At 43.6% G+C, this 18,903-nt stretch overlaps 1 protein-coding gene across 1 annotated transcript in view; it reads left to right on the top strand.

The window, feature by feature from the left end:
• The window catches only part of rgs7 (regulator of G protein signaling 7), a 301,511-nt gene that overhangs the window by 245,909 nt on the left and 36,699 nt on the right, over positions 1–18,903 (top strand). Inside the window, exons 5-6 of the mRNA XM_033025461.1 lie at positions 9,574–9,680; positions 12,739–12,790. Coding sequence (XP_032881352.1) covers positions 9,574–9,680; positions 12,739–12,790 — 159 coding nt within the window. The remainder of the gene's footprint in view (positions 1–9,573; positions 9,681–12,738; positions 12,791–18,903) is intronic.

Here is an 18,903-nt window from a genome sequence, read left to right as displayed (position 1 = left end):
TCTAAACTAAACTAAACTAAACTAATCTAAACTGAACTAAACTAAATATAGGAATTCACTTGGGCTCTTGCAAAGTTGCCCCTTTCCTGCTTAAACTTAAGGGGAGCAGCACAGTGGTGCAGCGGTAGAGTTGCTGCCTCACAGTGCCGGAGACCGGGTTCGCTCCTGACCACAGTTGCTGTCTGTACGGAGCTTGTATGTTCTCCCTGTGACCACGTGAATTTTCTCTGGGTGCTCCAATTTTCTCCCACACTCCAAATACGTACAGGATTGTACTTTAATTTGCTTTGATATATTGTAAATTGTCCCTAGTGTGTAGGAGTGATCTCTGGTCAGCACGGACTCGATTGACCAAAGGGCCTGTTTTTACACTGTATCTCTAAAGTAAAGTGTAAAGTAAGCAGGTCATGGGAACTAATTGACATTCCTCTACCATTCTCTAGCAATATACTTATGTTTCTTTTCACCCTTCCCTGCCCAGAATACACTCTCTCACTATGCACCCTTTGATTGAACACCTCCATGGCTTACAACCTTACTTGTAATACACCCTGCCCACAATACATTTGATGCTGGACACTCGTTTGCTATAGACCTGCAAAGCTTCACCACTTGCCCATAATACACTGCATATAATACATCCCGCTAGCTACACAGTCTCTAATTATGGACCTCTGCAGCTGATACCAAGTTCATGATATACCCTGCAAATTATGCACCTCATCTGCCTCACCTTCCCTCAGCCTCCGACGCTCCAGAGAAAACAATCCAAGTCTGTCCAACTTTTCCTTGTTGCTGAAACCCTCTCATCCAGGCACCAATCTGGTAAACCTCCTCTGCACCATCCAATTCCTTCCTGTAATGGGACGACCAGAACTGCATGTAATATTTCAAATGCGGCCCACCAAAGTTCGATAGAGCTGCCTCTGGACTTCCTGAATCTTATATTCAATGCCCCAGTTATGAAGGCAAGCACACCATACTCATTCTTTACCACACTAGCTATATGCGCTGCCACCTTTAGTGACCTATGAACTGGAATCCAAGATTCCTCTGCACATCAATGCTGTTAAGGGTCTTGCCATTCGCTGTATATGTTCACTATTTGCAGATACTACCCACTACACTCGACATATACCCACTACACACAGTTTATTTATAGATCCCCTCCTGCGATACACTTGCTACTTACAGGTGCCACAGACTCCACCCACTACACACTTCCTAGTTACAGGTCCCATCCCTCATGCATTCACTATTACGCACTCACCACACAAATTCCACCTGCTACACACTCAATATTTACAGACTTTCACTGGCCACTCATAATCCACTCACAAAACACACGATATTTACCGACCCTATCCCTTATACACCAACTATTTATAAAGCCCATAAACTACATACTCATTATTTACAAACTCCATCTGCTACACACTAGCTATTTACACAGTCCACCTTGCTATTTACAGACTCTGTCCACTGGGCACTTGTTATTTAAAGACTTCCCCTGCCATAAACTCCTTTGACATGTTAGTCAATGTTTATGCGTCCAGCTGCATTTTACTGGATATCATGCCACGTGAATGTAGCCTACCACTAAAATGAAAGCATTTAATAAAATAATATAAGGTAGACAAAAATGCTGGAGAAACTCAGCGGGTGAGGCAGCATCTATGGAGCGAAGGAATAGGCGACGTTTCGGGTCAAGACCCTTCTTCAGACTGATGTCGGGGGGTGGGGGGGGGAAAGAAAGGAAGAGGGGGAGACACTAGGCTGGGAAGGGGAGGGGAAGAAAGCAAGGACTACCTGAAATTGGAGGTCAATGTATCTTTTTTCCCGCCCCCCCTCCACATCAGCCCGAAACGTCGCCTATTCCTTCGCTCCATAGATGTTGCCTCACCTGCTAAGTTTCTCCAGCATTTGTCTACCTTCGATTTTTCCAGTATCTGCAGTTCTTTCTTAAATAATAAAATAACAAACCGGAAGCGGGAGCCACGCGGAGGTCGAGTGATCCCGTACGAGTTGACCACGTTAGGTCGCGCTTGCCGCATGCAGTCGCATGCTCGTGGGACAGGCCCTTAAGTGTACGGGAATCGGTGTTCGGCATGGTGGGCCGAAGGGCCTGTTTCCGCGCTGTAATTCTAAACTAAACTACACCAAACTATTCCAGCGCTTCGTGGGTGTTTTTTTGTAAATCAGCATCTCTGAATGAACTGCGGTATTTGAGAATTATTATTATGGCAATCTTCTTTTCTTCCATTTTGCTGATTAACTTTCCCAAATTGGGAAGGCGAAGCAGACATTTTAAGCATCACATGCTGCAGAGCGTTGAGGTTTTCTGTGTACATCCAATTTCAGCCCATAGTTTTTGTTTTCATTTTGTTTGTTGCAGCAGCAAGCAACCTTTCCACCTTCATGGAGCAGTGACAGCTGTGAAGCAAGGCTTGCCCTACAGTGGAAATCTCAGCAGGCTTGTGTTCATGGAGCTTTTCACTGTGCTGTCACAGTGCTACCAGCTGTCAATGGGCAATTTATTATTATTTTTTTCCCTTCAGAAGTGTCATCAGCTGTATGTGGTAGTTTTCAACTCTGCCTACTACCACTAATGTTGGCAGATTGTTCTGTTATATTTGGACAATTGCCAGGCAAGTTTATGAATTTATAGCTAATTACATACCTCTTTAAACAGAGAGCTTCTAATCTCTGGTAACTTAAAAACTTCATTCCATTCATGGTGGTCAACTTTCCTATGCCTGATGATCCGTGTGTTCCCAGATCTATCTCCTCGGCAAGGGCACCAGCATAATGAAGGATGGGTCGCACCCCGGACACTCCCTCTTCTCCCTTCCTCTCCCATCAGGCAAGAGGTACAGAAGTGTGAAAATGCACACCTCCGGATTCAGGGGCAGTTTCTTCTCAGCTGTTATCAGTTAACTGAACTATCCTATCAACAATTAGAGAGCTGTCCCGACCTACTATCCTCCTCATTCGAGACCCCCAGAATATCTTAAATTGGCCATTACGGAACTTTATCTTGCACTAAATGCTAATCCCTTCATCATGTCTCTGTACACCGTGGACGACTTGATTGAAAATATGTACAGCCTTTCCGCTGACTGGTTAGCATGCAACAAAAGCTTTGCAATGTACCTTGGTACATGTTCATTTGTTTAGGAGCAGAATTAGGCCATTCGGCCTATCGAGTCTCCTCTGCCATGCAATCATGACTGATCTATCTTTCCCTCTCAACCCCATTTTCCCTCCATGACCCTTGGCATCCTTCCTAATCAAGAATTTGTCAATCTCTGGCTCAAAAATATCCAATGACTAGGCCTCCACAGCCGTCTGTGACAATGTATTCCATAGATTCATCACCCTCTGACTAAAGAAATTCCTCCTCGTGTCCTTTCTAAAGGTATGTCCTTTTATTCTGAGGGTATGCCCTTGGGTCCTAGACTCTCCCACTAGTGGAAACATCATCTCCACATTCACTCTATCCTGGCCTTCCATTATTCGGCAAGTTTCAACGAGGTCCCCCATCCTTCTAAAGGATAAACTAAACTAAACTAAAAACTAAACTAAACTAAACTAAACTATTGGTCCTGCTGAGATTTACACTGTAGGGCAAACCTTGCTTCACAGCTGTCACTGCTCCATGGTTACCTGAAGGTGAAAAGGTTGCTTGCTTAGACACTCCCTCTACATACAGCACAGTTTTAGTGCCCAGTTAATGGTGTATTAATAACTATCACTAATTTTCAACTGAGGAACAGTAATGAAAACAATCCACAGGCTACTTTCTGAGCACAAGGGAAGAGGTACTTCTGAAAAACTGCAGGTCATGATCGAAAGGTCGACGCTTAAGAACAAGTTGTCAATATTGTAATTACCTGAGAGCAGCCATTAAATATTTATGATCCTTGGGGGATTAACTCGAAGATGTGAGGTACAGAGACACATTCAGAATTAATCTGAAGGTTTGCACCGTTGCCGATACAACACAGGGAACAGTTGCAAAGGACAACATTTCAAGGCACAGAGCCAGCAAAGTTGCAGTTCGTGCTTTAGAGGTGACACAAGGTGGGAGTCCTTGAAGTAAAGTGGCAGGTTCGATCCTGACCTCGGGTGCTGCCTGTGTGGAATTTGCGCGTTCTCCCTGTGACCATGTGAGTTTCCTCCGGGTGCTCCCCTTTCCGTCCACATCCCAAAGACGTGCGGGATTGTAGGTTAATTTTCCTCTGTAATTTGACCCTGGTGTGGAGAGAATGGATGAGAAAGTGTGAACGTATGATCGATGGTCAGCGTGACTCAATGGGCCAGGCCACCAGGGTGATGTATGCAGTAGTACTTGCAGATCATGAAGTAACCTTCCATTACAGAAATATATTCAGGGTTGAATAAGACCCATGATGTTGATGGCACAGCACAGTCAATTGAATTATCTTATGACTGAATGGGTAAAATGGTCTTGATGCACATACAGTGCATTCAGAAAGTAATCAGACCCCTTCACTTTTTCCACATTTTGTTACGTTACAGCCTTATTTTAAAATGGATTAAATTCATTTTTTTTATCATCAATCTACACACAATACCCAAGAATGATGAAGCAAACACAGGTGTTTAGAAATTTGTGCAAAGTAATTAAAAATAAATAACTGAAATATCACATTTATTCAGACCCTTTGCTATGACATTCAAAATTGAGCTGAGGTTCATCCTGTTTCCATTGATTATCCTTGAGATGTTTCTACAACTTGATTGGAGTCCACCAGTGGTAAATTAAATTCATTGGACATGATTTGGAAAGGCATGCAGGTCCCACAGTTGACAGTGCACGTCAGAGCAAAAACCAAGCCATGAAGATGAAGGAATTGTCCGTAGACCACCGAGACAGGATTGGGTCGAGGCACAGATCTGGGGAAGGGATAAAACAATTTCTGCAGCATTGCAGGTCCCGAAGAGCACAATGGCCTCTGTCATTCTTAAATGGAAGAAATTTGAACTGAGCAAAGTACAGAAAGATTCTTGATGAAAACCTGCTCCAGAGCGTTCTGGACATCAGACTGGGGAGGAGGTAGCACACAGCCAAGACAACGCATGAGTGGCTTCATGACAAGTCTGTGAATGTCCTTGAGTGGCCCAGCCAGAGCCCGGACCTGAACCCGATCGAACATCTCTGGAGGGACCTGAAAATAGCCGTGCATCGATGCTCCCCATCCAACCTGACAGAGCTTGAGAGGATCTGCAGAGAAGAATGGGTGAAATTACCCAAATACAGGTGTGCCAGCCTTGTAGCGTCATACCCAAGAAGACTTGAGGCTGTAATCGCTGCCAAAGGTGCCTCAACAAAGTACTGAGTAAAGGGTCTGAATACTTATGTAAATGTGATATTTCAGTTATTTATTTTTAATTACTTTGCAAAAGTTTCTAAACACTTGTTTTCGTTTCTTTATTATGAGGTAGTGTGTGTAGATTGATGATAAAAAAAAGAATTCAATCCATTTTAGAATAAGGCTGTAACATAACAAAATGTGGAAAAAGTGAAGGGGTCTGAATACTTTCTGAATGCACTGTGCATTGGTCCCACCTGAATGCATTTGGCTCATATCCCTCTAAACCTTTCCTCTCCTTGTATCTGTCTAAATGGTTCATAAACATTGACTGTAAATGTCGAATGAACTTTCTCTGTGTTATTTTCCAGTTCCACTGTGGTCTTATCCTCTGGTTCTTCCTCATGTTCAAATGAAAAGTTATTCTCTTGACGTGTGTCTAACATAGAAAGGTCTCCTGTACAGCAGCCAAAGCTCTTTGTTGCCAATTACAAATGTCCAGCTGCTATTACTGAAATAAAAGTCTGGATTTTTGGTAGTGCACAAAAATATGGGAACATAAATTGGGAATTAATAAATGTCATCAGCTAAGAACTTTGACTGTTGCACTTTTCTACTCTATATACATCCCTCAAAAGTAGTTGCAAGATCATTAATATAGCCAGTTTTCTCAAAAGCCTGGTATCAGAGGCCAGTGTCAGTGGTGGCACCATGAAGAATGTAATGTACTTTACTTTTTACTTAAAATAACCACGTCCAACAAATGACAGAAAAAAAAAAGATTTGTTTAGTTTAGAGATACTGCGTGGAAACAGGACCTTTAGCCCAACAAGTCCATGCTGATCATCGATCACCTGTACACTAGTTCTGTTATCACACTTTTGCATCCTACGCATTGGGGGCAATTTACAGAAGCCAGTCTGCACATCTTTGGAGTGCAGGAAGAAACTGGAGAACCAAGAGGAAACCCACGTGGCCACAGGGAGAACATGCAAACTCCGCACAGACAGCACCCGTGGTGAAGATCGAACCGGGTATCTGGTGCTGTGAGTCAGCCTCTCTACCCGCTGCACCACTGTGCAGCCCACTTAATTCCTGAATTACTGAATATAGTTTGCAGGCATCAATGGATACGGCACAAGCAATGACTGACAAAACTTGTGGATGCTCGTTGCAGAATAGGAACAGCACAGTTTAACTTTTGACTATCGGGTCAAATTTTTAATGGTAGCAAATTCTCCCTTAATTTATACATGATATAATTAATAATTCAATGATGAATTTACAGGTATATAAGTCGCCTTGTTATTCTGCAATATTATAGACAGGGTGTCAGAGAAGGCAGGAGAATGGGGTTGAGTGGTAAAGATGGAGCAGCCATGATTAAATGATGGAGTAGTCTTGATAGGCCGAATGGGCTAATTCAGCCCCTAGAGCTTATGAACTTATGACTTAGCTGTGGAAATGTTCCACCAACGATACCCACTGGTTCCAGAGAGCAAGCAAGGAAATCATTTTAGAAACACAGAATGATTGTTCAGCTTTTTGATTGCGACCAGCTTTTTTCCATGTTGACCGTGTATAAAGTCATGGGAGAATTTGTATAATCCTGCTAGCAAATCCTTAGCATCCCCTCGTTATACTGTTTAAGGCAACGTAGTTTCTTTATTTTCTACAAGAAGAGATGTAGATCGGCTATTGCATGCTAGCCAATCATAGTGCTTGTTAGTAGTAGACCCGCCTAGTACATGCTTTATAATATTAAGAACTCGCCTACATCAGGCAGTAGATGTAGCAGCTCGGAGATGTAATGTACTGCAGATCCTATCTTTACGTGCGTGTTTGAGTCTTGTAATTACAGAAGGATATGAGCAAAATATGAGCAAATGGGAGAACCTTAAATGGGGATCTTGGCTGGCATAGACATGTTGGGCCTTAAGGGTCTGATTCCATGCTGTATAACTCTGATTATTTAACACAGTCGATCTGTTCAAACTGTTTTTGGTTTGGCCATTAGGTCCACAGGCTTATTGCTACCATTCTTGTTGAAACAAAAATAAATTTGGGAAACACAAAACAAAACTTCAGTAATCCAAAAAATAATGGGAAACTGGGATTTATCCAGGTTTATAAAGAAATGTGTGAGGGCAGCAGAGTGTGAGGGGTGGCATGGTGGTGTAGCGGTAGTTGCTGCCTTACAGAGTCAGAGACACAGGTTCGATCATGATCAAGGGTGCTATCTATATGGATTCTCCCCTTGAATTACATGGTTTTCACCAGGTTTCCTCCCACACACCAAAGATCGGCGTAAACTTGGTGGGCTGAAGAGCCCATTTCTGCACTGTATCTCTAAACTAAACTAAATTAAACTAAATAGATAATCATTTAAGATGAGCATTGGTAAAATGATACAACCACTCTATCCAGGTCTTTCACTTCCCCCTCATCCTTCTAAACTCCAGCGAGTACGGGCCCAGTGCTGTCAAACGATCATCATATGTTAGCACAATCATTCTCGTAAGCCTTCTCTGGACCCTCTCCAATGCCAACACATCCTTCCTCAGATATGGGGCCCAAAATTGCTCACAATACTCCAAATGCATCTGACCAATGCCTTACAGTGCCTTACAAGTCAATCCCTGTTTTATATTCTAGTCCTTTTGCTAAAAATGCTTGTATTCAATTTGCCTTTCTTACAACAGATTCAACTTGCAAATTAACTTTGTTGGAATCCTGCACCAGCTCTCCCAAGTACCTTTGCATTTCCACACCTCCATGTAGCAGAAAATGGCTGCCATAGCATTTCTGAATCCTGGTGAAAGGGCAGTTTCAGTAAAGTGAGACATATTGCAGAAAGGGATTCTATTTTTGAGACCGGGGCAGCATTCAACGCAACATGTTTATTTACCTGAATTGTTTCATTGCATTAACATGTTCCAATGCTTGTGATGCAGCAGCACTGTGATGCAGCAGCACTGTGGAGCACTAGTAGAGCTGCTGCATCACAGAGCCAGGTACCCAGGTTCGATCCTGACTTTGGGTGCTGCCTGTGTTAAGTCATGAAATCGAAATGGTTCACTGTTGATATATTTGCCACTTTGAAAGAAGTGGATTGCATCTATTAACGGACTTGCAACTGGAAAAATAACCCAGGTAAAATACAATACCTGGCCATGTGCTTCACAGTTTCACAGTTAAAGCATTTTGATTGCTATATAATGTTTCATGATGTTATAAGTAGCAAACTGTCTTATGTATTCTTCAGAAAAGGTAATTGTAGCTAGTTGTTTTCCAAAATATTTTGTGGGTTTTATCAAAACTAACTTTAATCCAAAGATCCATCTTAATAATTGGTATTGTCACCAAATTCACAGTGATAGTTGTCATTTTTGCTGCTACTAGGCATGCCTGTATTCTGAGTCTTCTGGGCTATGCACTACGCTGAGTATAAGTCATCCCAACCTCATGAAGCAAGGTCCAAGATAGATGTAGGTCACCCTGGTATTGAATGTAACAGGTAACATGTAACTTGTACATAAATAGACAGGTACATGAGCAGCAATGGTTAGAGGGATATGGGCCAAGCGCGGGCCAATGGGACTAGTTTAAATGGGGTATCTTGGTTGGCATGGATGAGATGGGCCAAAGGCCTGTTTCTATGCAGTATGATTCTATGACCCAAAGAATAACTGCTGCCTCTGCTGCTGTTCCTCATGCTCAGAGCTCCGTTCAGAGAAACAGCAGGTAGACAGGCAACTTCGGCTCACCAAGTCCGCGCCAACTAATAATGACCCGTACACTTGTTCTATCCTGCACGCTAGGGGTAATTTACAGAAGCCAATTAACCTACCTACAAACCCGCATGTCTTTGGAAAGAGGGAGGAAGCCGGAGCAGCCTTAGAAAACCCATTCGGTCACAAGGAGAACGTACAAATTTCATACAGACAGCACCTGTAATCAGGATCGAACTCGGGTCTCTAGCACTGTAAGGCAGCACCTGTACTGCTGCTCCACTGTGCCGAGAGAGGTAATCTCTCTCCTGTTACTTAGAGGTATTTGAGGTGAACTTTTTTTAGATTTAACTAATAATTCTGCATTTATAATTCATTGTGATTATAAGAAATATAATAACACTTACTATGCATTCTATTACTTAATTGCAATCAGTTTAATTATACTTTAATGAACCATTAATCTCAGTAAAAACTAAATACTTCTCATGTTATTCTGTAAACAGTGGAAGCCCTGCACCTTGGAACATTAATGGCAGCTCATGGCTACTTCTTCCCAATCTCAGACCATGTACTGATGTTGAAAGATGATGGGGCCTTCTACAGATTTCAGGTGGGCTAATACAAATTTATTGTTGAAATGCGAAATTGAGTCGTTTTTTTTCTTTTATTTGGATTTTTAATTATGTATTGTATTATAACTTTGTTTGACTAATGTATTGTTTAATGACTTTGTATTGAGCATAGAAGCTGGGTGGTCATATTGCAATTATATCAGACATTGGTGAGGCTGCGTTGAGAGTATTCTGTTCAGTTTTGGGCATCTTGTTATACGAATGATGTTGTCAACCAGGAGATGGTGCAGAAAAGATATACGAGGATGTTGCCAGGACTCGAGGGCCTGAGCCATAGGGAGAGGTTGAACAGGATAGGATTCTATTCCTTGGAGCACAGGAGGATGAAGGGTGATCATATAGAGGTCTGCTAAATCATCAGAGGAATAGATCGGGTAGATGCACATAGTCTCTTGCCCAGAGTAGGGGAATGTGAACAAGAGGCCATAGTTTTCAGTGAGGGAGGGAAAGATTTAATAGGAACCTGAGGAGTAACTTTTTCACACAAATGATGGTGGTATATGGAACGAGGTGCCGAAGAAGGCAGAGGCAGGTAATAAAACAACGTTTTGGAAACATTTAGACAGGTACATGGATAGGACAGGTTTAGAGGGATATGGGACAAACGCAGGCAGGTGGGACTAGTCTAGCTGGAACATGTTGGCCAGTGTGGGCAAGTTGGGCCGAATGGCCTGTTTCCATGCTGTAAGTCCCTATGACTAATATACATGGTTGTGATAGATTTAACAATAAAGACGATGAATGTAAACCAACAGAAAGTGAGCAGAAAGGCCAATGGAGAGGATGTGTTCTGTTGCTGACAGTTGCTGTGGACTGTGAATGTGCATCTATAATCTTGGGTAAAGAAAGAAATGTGTCACTTGGCTTGAGGGACTGAGTGTTTGAGAGGATCATAGTATTCAGAAGCAAAGAGATCCAGAAACCTTCAACACTTCATGGTGAACTGGCTTCATCAAGCAGCATTCCTATCAGCCAGGCATGAAAGGCAGCTAACATCAAGAGCTTGAAAATCTGTAAGCAGAGCCAAGTGTGTGAGATACCTGGGAGGAGGTAAAGCAGCAATCTGGCTGACTCCATGTAGACGGCTGATCTAAAACATTGAAATTAGGTCCAGTGCTGCTTTTGGAAAGTCTTGAGATGGTTGGATCATGCTCCGTCTGATACCCAACACATTTTGTGGAGTCTTTTAACCATCATCTCCAAGGACCCACCATCGACTCGACAGTAAAAAAGGCCCAACAGAGGATGTACTTCCTGCGGCAGCTGAGGAAACACAATCTGCCACAAGCAATGATGGTCCAATTCTATACGGCCATCGTAGAGTCTGTCCTCACCTTCTCCATCATGGTCTGGTTTGGCACAGCAACCAAGCTCGACATCCGGAGGTTGTAGCGAATCGTCCGATCAGCTGAGAAAGTTATTGGCTGCAACCTTCCCTCCATTGACGAACTGTACACTGCAAGGGTCAGGAAGCGAGTGGGTAAGATCATCTCTAACCCCTTTCACCCTGGCTACAAACTCTTTGAATCACTTCCCACTGGAAGGCAACTCCGGACTGCCAAAGCTGCCACAGCCAGACATAAAAACAGTTTTTTTCCACGAGTAGTAGCTTTACTCAATAACCAAAAATCTGTAGCCTCCTTTTACTCTGGTATTTTATTTAATTCACATGTTTAATTGATAATGTTTTATTATTAATGTTTAATGTGTCGTTCCTAACTGTCACTGTATGTCATGTTGTCACTTGAGGGTGGAACACCAAGGCAACTTCCTTGTAAGTGAATACTTGGCCAATAAACTTCATTCATTCATTCATTCATTCATTCATTCATTATTTATTCATTCATTTTAAATCTGTATAGGAAGGAATTGCAGATGTTGGTTTAAACCGAAGATAGACACAAAAAGCTGGAGAAACTCAGTGGGACAGGCAGCATCTCTGGACAGAAGGAATGGATGACTTTTTGGGTCGAGTCCCTTCGTCAGACTCAGTCATTCCTTCTCTCCAGAGATGCTACCTGTCCCACTGAGTCCCGCTGAGTCACTCCAGCTTTTTGTGTCCATCTGTATTTTACATCTGTTGGTCTCAGAAACTTGACGATGCATCAAACTTTATTATCATTTGTGTTTAACAAAGTTTAGTTAAAGCTTTAATCACACAATGTCGCAGCTGGTAGAGCTGCTGCCTCATGGCGCCAGAGACCCGGGAGACGATCCTGACTACAGGTGCTGTCTATGTGGAGTTTGCACAATCTCCCTGTGACCACACAGGTTTCCTTCGGGTGCTCCAGTTTCCTCTCACATCCCAAAGACGTGCTGGTTTGAAGGTTAATTGGTTTTGGTAAAAAAAAAGTAAATTGTGCAAATGTGCAGGATAATGCTAGTGTACACCCCGTAACATTAAACATTAGTAATAAAACATTATCAATTAAACATGTGAATTAAATTAAATACCAGAGTAAAAGGAGGCTACAGATTTTTGGTTATTGATTAAAGCTACTACTCGTGGAAAAAAACTGTTTTTATGTCTGCCTGTGGCAGCTTTGACAGTCCGGAGTTGCCTTCCAGTGGGAAGTGATTCAAAGAGTTTGTAGCCAGGGTGAGAGGGGATAGAGATGATCTTACCTGCTCGCTTCCTGGCCCTTGCAGTGTACAGTTCGTCAATGGAAGGAAGGTTGCAGCCAATAACCTTCTCAGCTGATTGGACGATTCGCTACAACCTCTGGATGTCGTGCTTGGTGGCTGTGCCAAACCAGACCATGATGGAGAAGGTGAGGACAGACTCTACGATGGCCGTATAGAATTGGACCATCGTTGATTGTGGCAGATTTTTTTGATTGCTGGGCCGCGCGAATTTTTTTGATCGCTGGTCGGCGCGGATTCAGTGAACCATAGGGCCAGTTTCCACGCTGTATCTCTAAAGTTTGAAGTCTAAATTCAATTAAATTCAAAAATGAAAATAAATGATTCTTGATATCTTCAAACGAAAGTAATGATTCACAAATATACTCACTGTGCCATTTTGTTCTTTTACAGACACCGTACTTTTGGCCATCCAATTGTTGGGAGCCAGAAAACACTGACTATGGTTAGTCCTGGTTTAAGGTATTTCCTCAATGTGTATAGAAAAGAGGTAATAATGATGTGTCTACATGAACGTTTCATACGAATTAATGGTCCCTTTTCAGTGGTGGCAATGGGAGCATTTTATCTAGATATGTTATGATCAATTATTAAAGATTTTATGAAAAAGGTATCTCATTTAATTTTGAATTTAGCATGACGCTTTTCAAAAGCCATAAACTAGCCTTGGCATTCTGATCCCCAGAGAAAACGATAGTAACTTGCAGATAAACGAAAATCAAAATTATTGTAGATGTTGGAAATATGAAACAACACCGAAAATGGTGAAAAAACGCAGCAGATCAGTCAGCATCTGTGAAAAGAGATGTTGAAGACTTATTCTGTTTCTTTTACCTCATAGTCTGACTGACCTGAGTGTTACCAGCATTTCCTGTTTATGTTTTCACTTGCAGATGAACTGTGTGGAGTACAGCCTGATTTTGACACCTTTATTTATCCAGCGATTAAATTGCTTTTAATTTATGTCTCACAGTAGAAATAAATGAAGCATTCCATTAGGAGGTGATGATGAGGAACCACATTTAATCACAATAATACAGTATCTTCAATGACATTGTACCTTCCAGATTTACCATTTACTCGTGGGCGGCACAGTGGCGCAGCGGTAGAGTGCCTGCTTTACAGGGTTTGATCCTGACTATGGGTGTTATCTTTATGGAGTTTGTACGTTCTCCCTGTGACCGTGCGTGTTTCCTCCAGGTACTCTGGTTTCTTCCCATATTCCAAAGAGGTGCAAGCTTCTGTAAATTGTCCAAGCATGTTGCATTGTGTTAGTGTACGGGGTGATCAATGGTCAGTGCGGACTGGGTGGGCTGAAGGGCCTGTTTCCATGCTTATCTCTAAAAAAAATCCCACACCAGGATGTGTTGTGCAGCTAAACCCCATAAATTCATTTTTGAAAGTGATTTAAAATTGTTGATTGATTGTTAAATCTGCTACCCCATAGATTTTGCCGATCACCCCCAAAACAGAATATCTATGAAACCATTCAATGTTTGTTGTCTATGTTATATGTATTGATAAGCTATAGTAAACCCTCGCAATTATGGACCTCTATCTAGCGGATTTCAATGATAGCGGGCCGAGGCTCCTGTTGCACCGCCCACCACTACTGCCAGTTCCCCAATGAGCTGGGGCGCGTGGCGGGAGCTTCTGGTCGCGGGAGCGGAGAGAGCGAGCAGCATGAAGTCGGTGTGAGTACCAGGCCCGTCCCTGGTGCACCGTGAGTGATGCTCTGCTGATCCACGGCCTGTGAACTCCCTCTAGTTTAAACCCCCTCCCCAACACTGCGTTTCTTCCCAACCGGTCTTGCGTTAAACTTTATCCCCTTCATTCAGTTATAGTGGACAATTGGCAATAAGGGACACCATCCTCCCCTCGTTGCCACAGAGGGTGGTGGGTGTATGGAACAAGCTGCCGGATGAAGTTTTTGAGGCAGGTACTATCACAATGTTTAAGGAACATTTAGACAGCTACATGGATAGAATAGATTTAGAGGGATGTGGGCCTAACACAGGCAGGTGGGACGGGTGTAGATGGGATAAGTTGGCCGGCGTGGGCAAGTTGGACTGAAGAGCCTGTTTCCACACTGTATGACTAAATAATTGCTGTCTGAATCCTGAATCTCGTTACTCACCCCCTCGCCCGCTGTGGAAGTCCTTTACCATGGGGATGATTCAGTAATGCGACTCATCACACCTCCACGTCCTCAGGGGCAATTAGCAATGGGCAATAAACATTGGCCTTGTCAGGATCTCAAAATATTGAAGAATATCTAAATAGTTTAGACTCCTTAAAAAATGCAGCGTTAGTCAATACAGGAAGAATTGACAAAATGTGCAGGAAGGAACTGCAGATGCTGGCTTGTATCAAAGCTGTTGGAGAAACAGTGGGCCAGGCAGCATATCTGGAGAAAAGAATAGGTGGCCTTTCAGGTCATAACCCTTCTTCGGATTGGAGGAATTGAATTGCAGCTAAAAGCTGTTTGTAAGGCAGATAAGCCTCCAGTCTTCCCCACCTCTGCCGACAGTGAGGACAAGACAGAAGGGAGGAAGCGAAGAAAAACTGAGCGGCAAGGTCAGTTTTAAGGTGAGAGGGAAAGATTTAATAGAAATCTGAGGGGCGACTTTTTTCCACAGTGTGGTGAGTGTACAGTATGAGGAAATGTGTAGGAAGGAACTGAAGCTGCTGGTTTACACCGAAGATAGATACAAAATGATGGACTAACTCAGTGGGACAGGCAGCATCTCTGCATAGAAGGAATGAGTGATGTTTTGGGTCAAGACCATTTTTCATACTGACCCTACCAGAGGAAGTGGTTGAGGCAGGTACTATAACAGCATTTAGAAGACACTTTGACAGGTACATGGATATAAAAGGTTTCAAGGGATATGGTTCAAAGGTTTCAAATTCAGGCAAATTGGAATTAGCTTAGATGGGCATTTGGTGGGCGTAGACAAGTTGGGTTGAAGAGTCTGCTTCTGTGCTGTATGTCTGTATTACTCTCCAGTCTAGATAGACCTTTACTGGAAGAGGAACAATGGTGTCATGTAGGCATATATATCTTCATTCCATGATGAAAATTAAGGCAACTGTTACACAGTGTCTTCCATGCACCCAGCACAGTGCTGTCTTGCATAACCCAGCGACACATACACCATTGGTTTGGAAACCTCTAGTTTGGCTCTGCTGGCCAAGCGTGGGAAATATTAACGTGTAGACTTTCACCACCAATTATAATAGTTACCTTGTATCTTTTTGTGTTTCCAAAATCAGTTCAGTGCCAGGTATAAAGCTTGGTAATAAAGAGGTAATTTTATAGTTTGCCAAGAAAATATATCGAACAGGTTATTAGTATTTCAGCTCATTCTTTCCAGAACATTATATCAATTCTCATAACAAGCCTTGGTCTGCTTTGTTAGCGAAGAAATGCTAAAAATGCCTGAGTCAGTTTTGAAGGTGATAAACAAAATTAATTTTTCATATGCCAAATTAGCATAAGCAGTTTCCTTTGTACCCCACGATGCCCTTCCTCCAGGAACCAGCATGGATATTTCTGTGATCATTTTTAAGTGACTTCCCGTGTGTCTGACGGATGTTTATGTATATTCTCCAGCAGCCACTGTGTTCTAATGTTACATAATAGTTCCCAGAAACGTGAAATTTTCAAAGAGATAGGCACAAATTGCTGGAGCAACTCAGCATCTCTGGAGAGAAGTGTAGTTTAATTTAATTTAGTTCAGTTCAGTTTATTATTGTCACATATACTGAGGTACAGTAAAAAGCTTTTTTGTTGCGTGCCATCCAGTCTGCAAAAACGTCACATGAATACAATAGAGCCATTCACAGTGTACAGATACCTGATAAAGGGAATATGATGAATAACATTTAGTGCAAGATAAAGCTAGTAAAGTCTGATCAAAGGTGGTCCGATGGGTCTTCAATGAGGTAGATGGTAGGTAGACAAAAGTGCTGGAGAAACTCAACGGGGGGGGGGGAGAAGAAAGGAAAAAGGAAGAGGAGGAGCCCGAGGGCTGAGGGAGAGCTGAGAAGGAGAGGAGACAGCAAGGGCTACCGGAAATTGGAGAATTCAATGTTTATGCCGCTAGGGTGCAGACTGCCCAAGTGGAATATGAGGTGCTGCTCCTCCAATTTCCGGTGGTGCTCACTCTGGCCATGGAGGAGGCCCAGGACAGAAAGGTCGGATTCGGAATGGGAGGGGGAGTAGAAGTGCTGAGCCACCGGGAGATCAGGTTGGTTGATGCGGACCAAGCGGAGGTGTTCGGCGAAACGATTGGCAAGCCTACGCTTGGTCTCACCAATGTAGATCAGCTGACGTCTAGAGCAGCGGATGCAATAGATGAGGTTGGAGGAGATGCAGGTTAACCTCTGTCGCACCTGGAACGACTGCTTGGGTCCTTGAATGGCATCGAGGGGGGAGGTAAAGCGATAAGTGTAGCACCTCTTGCGGTTGCAAGGGAAAGTGCCCGGGTAGGGGGTGGTGCGGGAGGGAAGGGAAGAATTGACCAGGGAGTTACGGAGGGAGCGGTCTTTGCGGAAAGCAGACAGGGGGGGGAGATGGGAAGATGTGGCGAGTGGTGGGGTCACGTTGGAGGTGGCGAAACTGACGGAGGACTATAGGGGTGAAAGGTGAGTACTAGGGGGACTCTGTCCTTGTTACATGTGGGGGGATGGGGAGAGAGAGCAGTGTTACGGGGTATGGAAGAGACCCTGATGAGAGCCTCATCTATAGTAGGCGAGGCGAACCCCGGTTCCCTGAAGAATGAGGACATTTTCGATGCCCTGGTGTGGAACACCTCATTCTGGGAGCAGATGCGGCGTAGACGGAGGAATTGGGAGTAGGGGATGGAGTCCTTACGGGAAGCAGGGTGGGAAGAAGAGTAGTCTAGATAGCCATGGGAGTCAGTGGGTTTATAGTGGATGTCACTTGCGATGGAGTAGTTCAGGACTGCTCTCTAGGTGTTGGTAGGATGGTTCAATTGCCTGATAACAGTTGTGAAGAAACTGTCCCTGAATATGGAGACTATTCTTGATTATAATCAAGCCGTCCACAGTGTAGATACAGGTTAATGAGTATAACATTTTGTGTAAGATAAAGTCCAGTGAAGTCCGATTAAAAAGAGTATGAATGTCTCCAATGAGGTAGATGATAGGTCAGGGCAGCATTGTAGCTGGGAAGAGGACAGCTCAGTTGGCTGATAACAGCTGGGATTAAATTGACCCTGAATCTGGAAGTTAAAATTAAAACATAAATCTTTATAATTAAAACATAAAAACGAACACTTCCTATTATAGGTTAAATGATTTTAGTGGATTTCATGGGTTAAGATTATTTCCAATTATGTTGCTTGACCTTATGATCTTGCTTGTTCTGCTGCAAGCATCAGCTTTTAAATGTAATGCCAGTCGGAGTTGCAAGAGAACAATATACCTATCAAGTTAGAGAGTGCCCTAAAGTCTTTAATCAGTCCTTTTCACCTACCATTGCAGTATTTCACTTCCAGATGCCAGAACATCAATGCCAGTTTAAATTAGGTCAATTGTGCACCCCATTGCCAACTTGGCAGGTGCATAGCAGTCCTGGAACATTGTGTACCATGCACTAAAGCATCATTGCACTTTTTCTCAAAATAAAGGCAGAATCTGCTTTTGTGATAATGCTTCTCGAATCCATAAAAACTGCCAAGTGTACTTTACCATTAGTAGGAACGAAGAATCACAGATGCTGGTTTATGCCAAAGATAGACTCAAAGCGCTGGAGTAACTCAGCGGGTCAGGCAGCATCTCTGGAGATAAAGGATGGGTGAAGTTTCGGATTGGGACCCTGCATGACAGAAGATGGGTCCTGACCCGAAACGTCACTTTTCTCCAGAGATGTTGGCTGGCCCGCTGAGTTACTCCAGCACTTTGTGTACTTCACCACTGTTCTGTTCCTAAGCAAATGCAGTTGGTTCGCTGCACATATCAAAGTTCAGGACCCAGCAACTAACCAACTTTCTTTGGAAAATATAAGTTGAGGATCAGATGGTGGTCTGGGTGCAAAGAAATGGATGCCACGGTGTGGCTGCGCTGTGAAACGGCTGCGGCTCGCCTGCAGTCTGTCTGTTTTTACTTTTTTGTGTTGTTTTTTTTGTTTTGTTCAGTTAAACTTTTGGTTATTAGGTTGTGTTATGTGTGGGGGGGGGGGTGAAACAGGGCTTTCTGTCTCTCCCTTCGGGGGAATGCGACTTTCTTGTTGTATTCCCCTTCTCTTCCCACTTCTGAGCTGAGGCCTAATGGCGGAGCTGGCGGCCTTCAACCTGCGACCGACCTCGAGGCTCCGGATATAGAGCCAGCCAGGACTCACCAACGCGAGGCTGGCCGTCTTCGAGCTGCGGCGGCGTTCGGGCAGCGGCAAGACTCGGCGCTCTGGTGAGGGTGGACGGCGCGAGGCTGAGACACTCCCGTGAGGGCGGCCCGGCTCCCGGCTGGAAGGTGCTCCCGTGGGGGCGGCCCGGTGCGGGGCTGGAAGGCACTCCCGTGTGGGCGGCCCGGCTC

The sequence above is a fragment of the Amblyraja radiata genome, chromosome 8 (assembly GCF_010909765.2).
Source record: "Amblyraja radiata isolate CabotCenter1 chromosome 8, sAmbRad1.1.pri, whole genome shotgun sequence".
NCBI lineage: Eukaryota > Metazoa > Chordata > Chondrichthyes > Rajiformes > Rajidae > Amblyraja > Amblyraja radiata.
The sequence above is the reverse complement of the archived record's forward strand: the minus strand, read 5'-3'. Positions and strand labels throughout refer to the sequence as shown.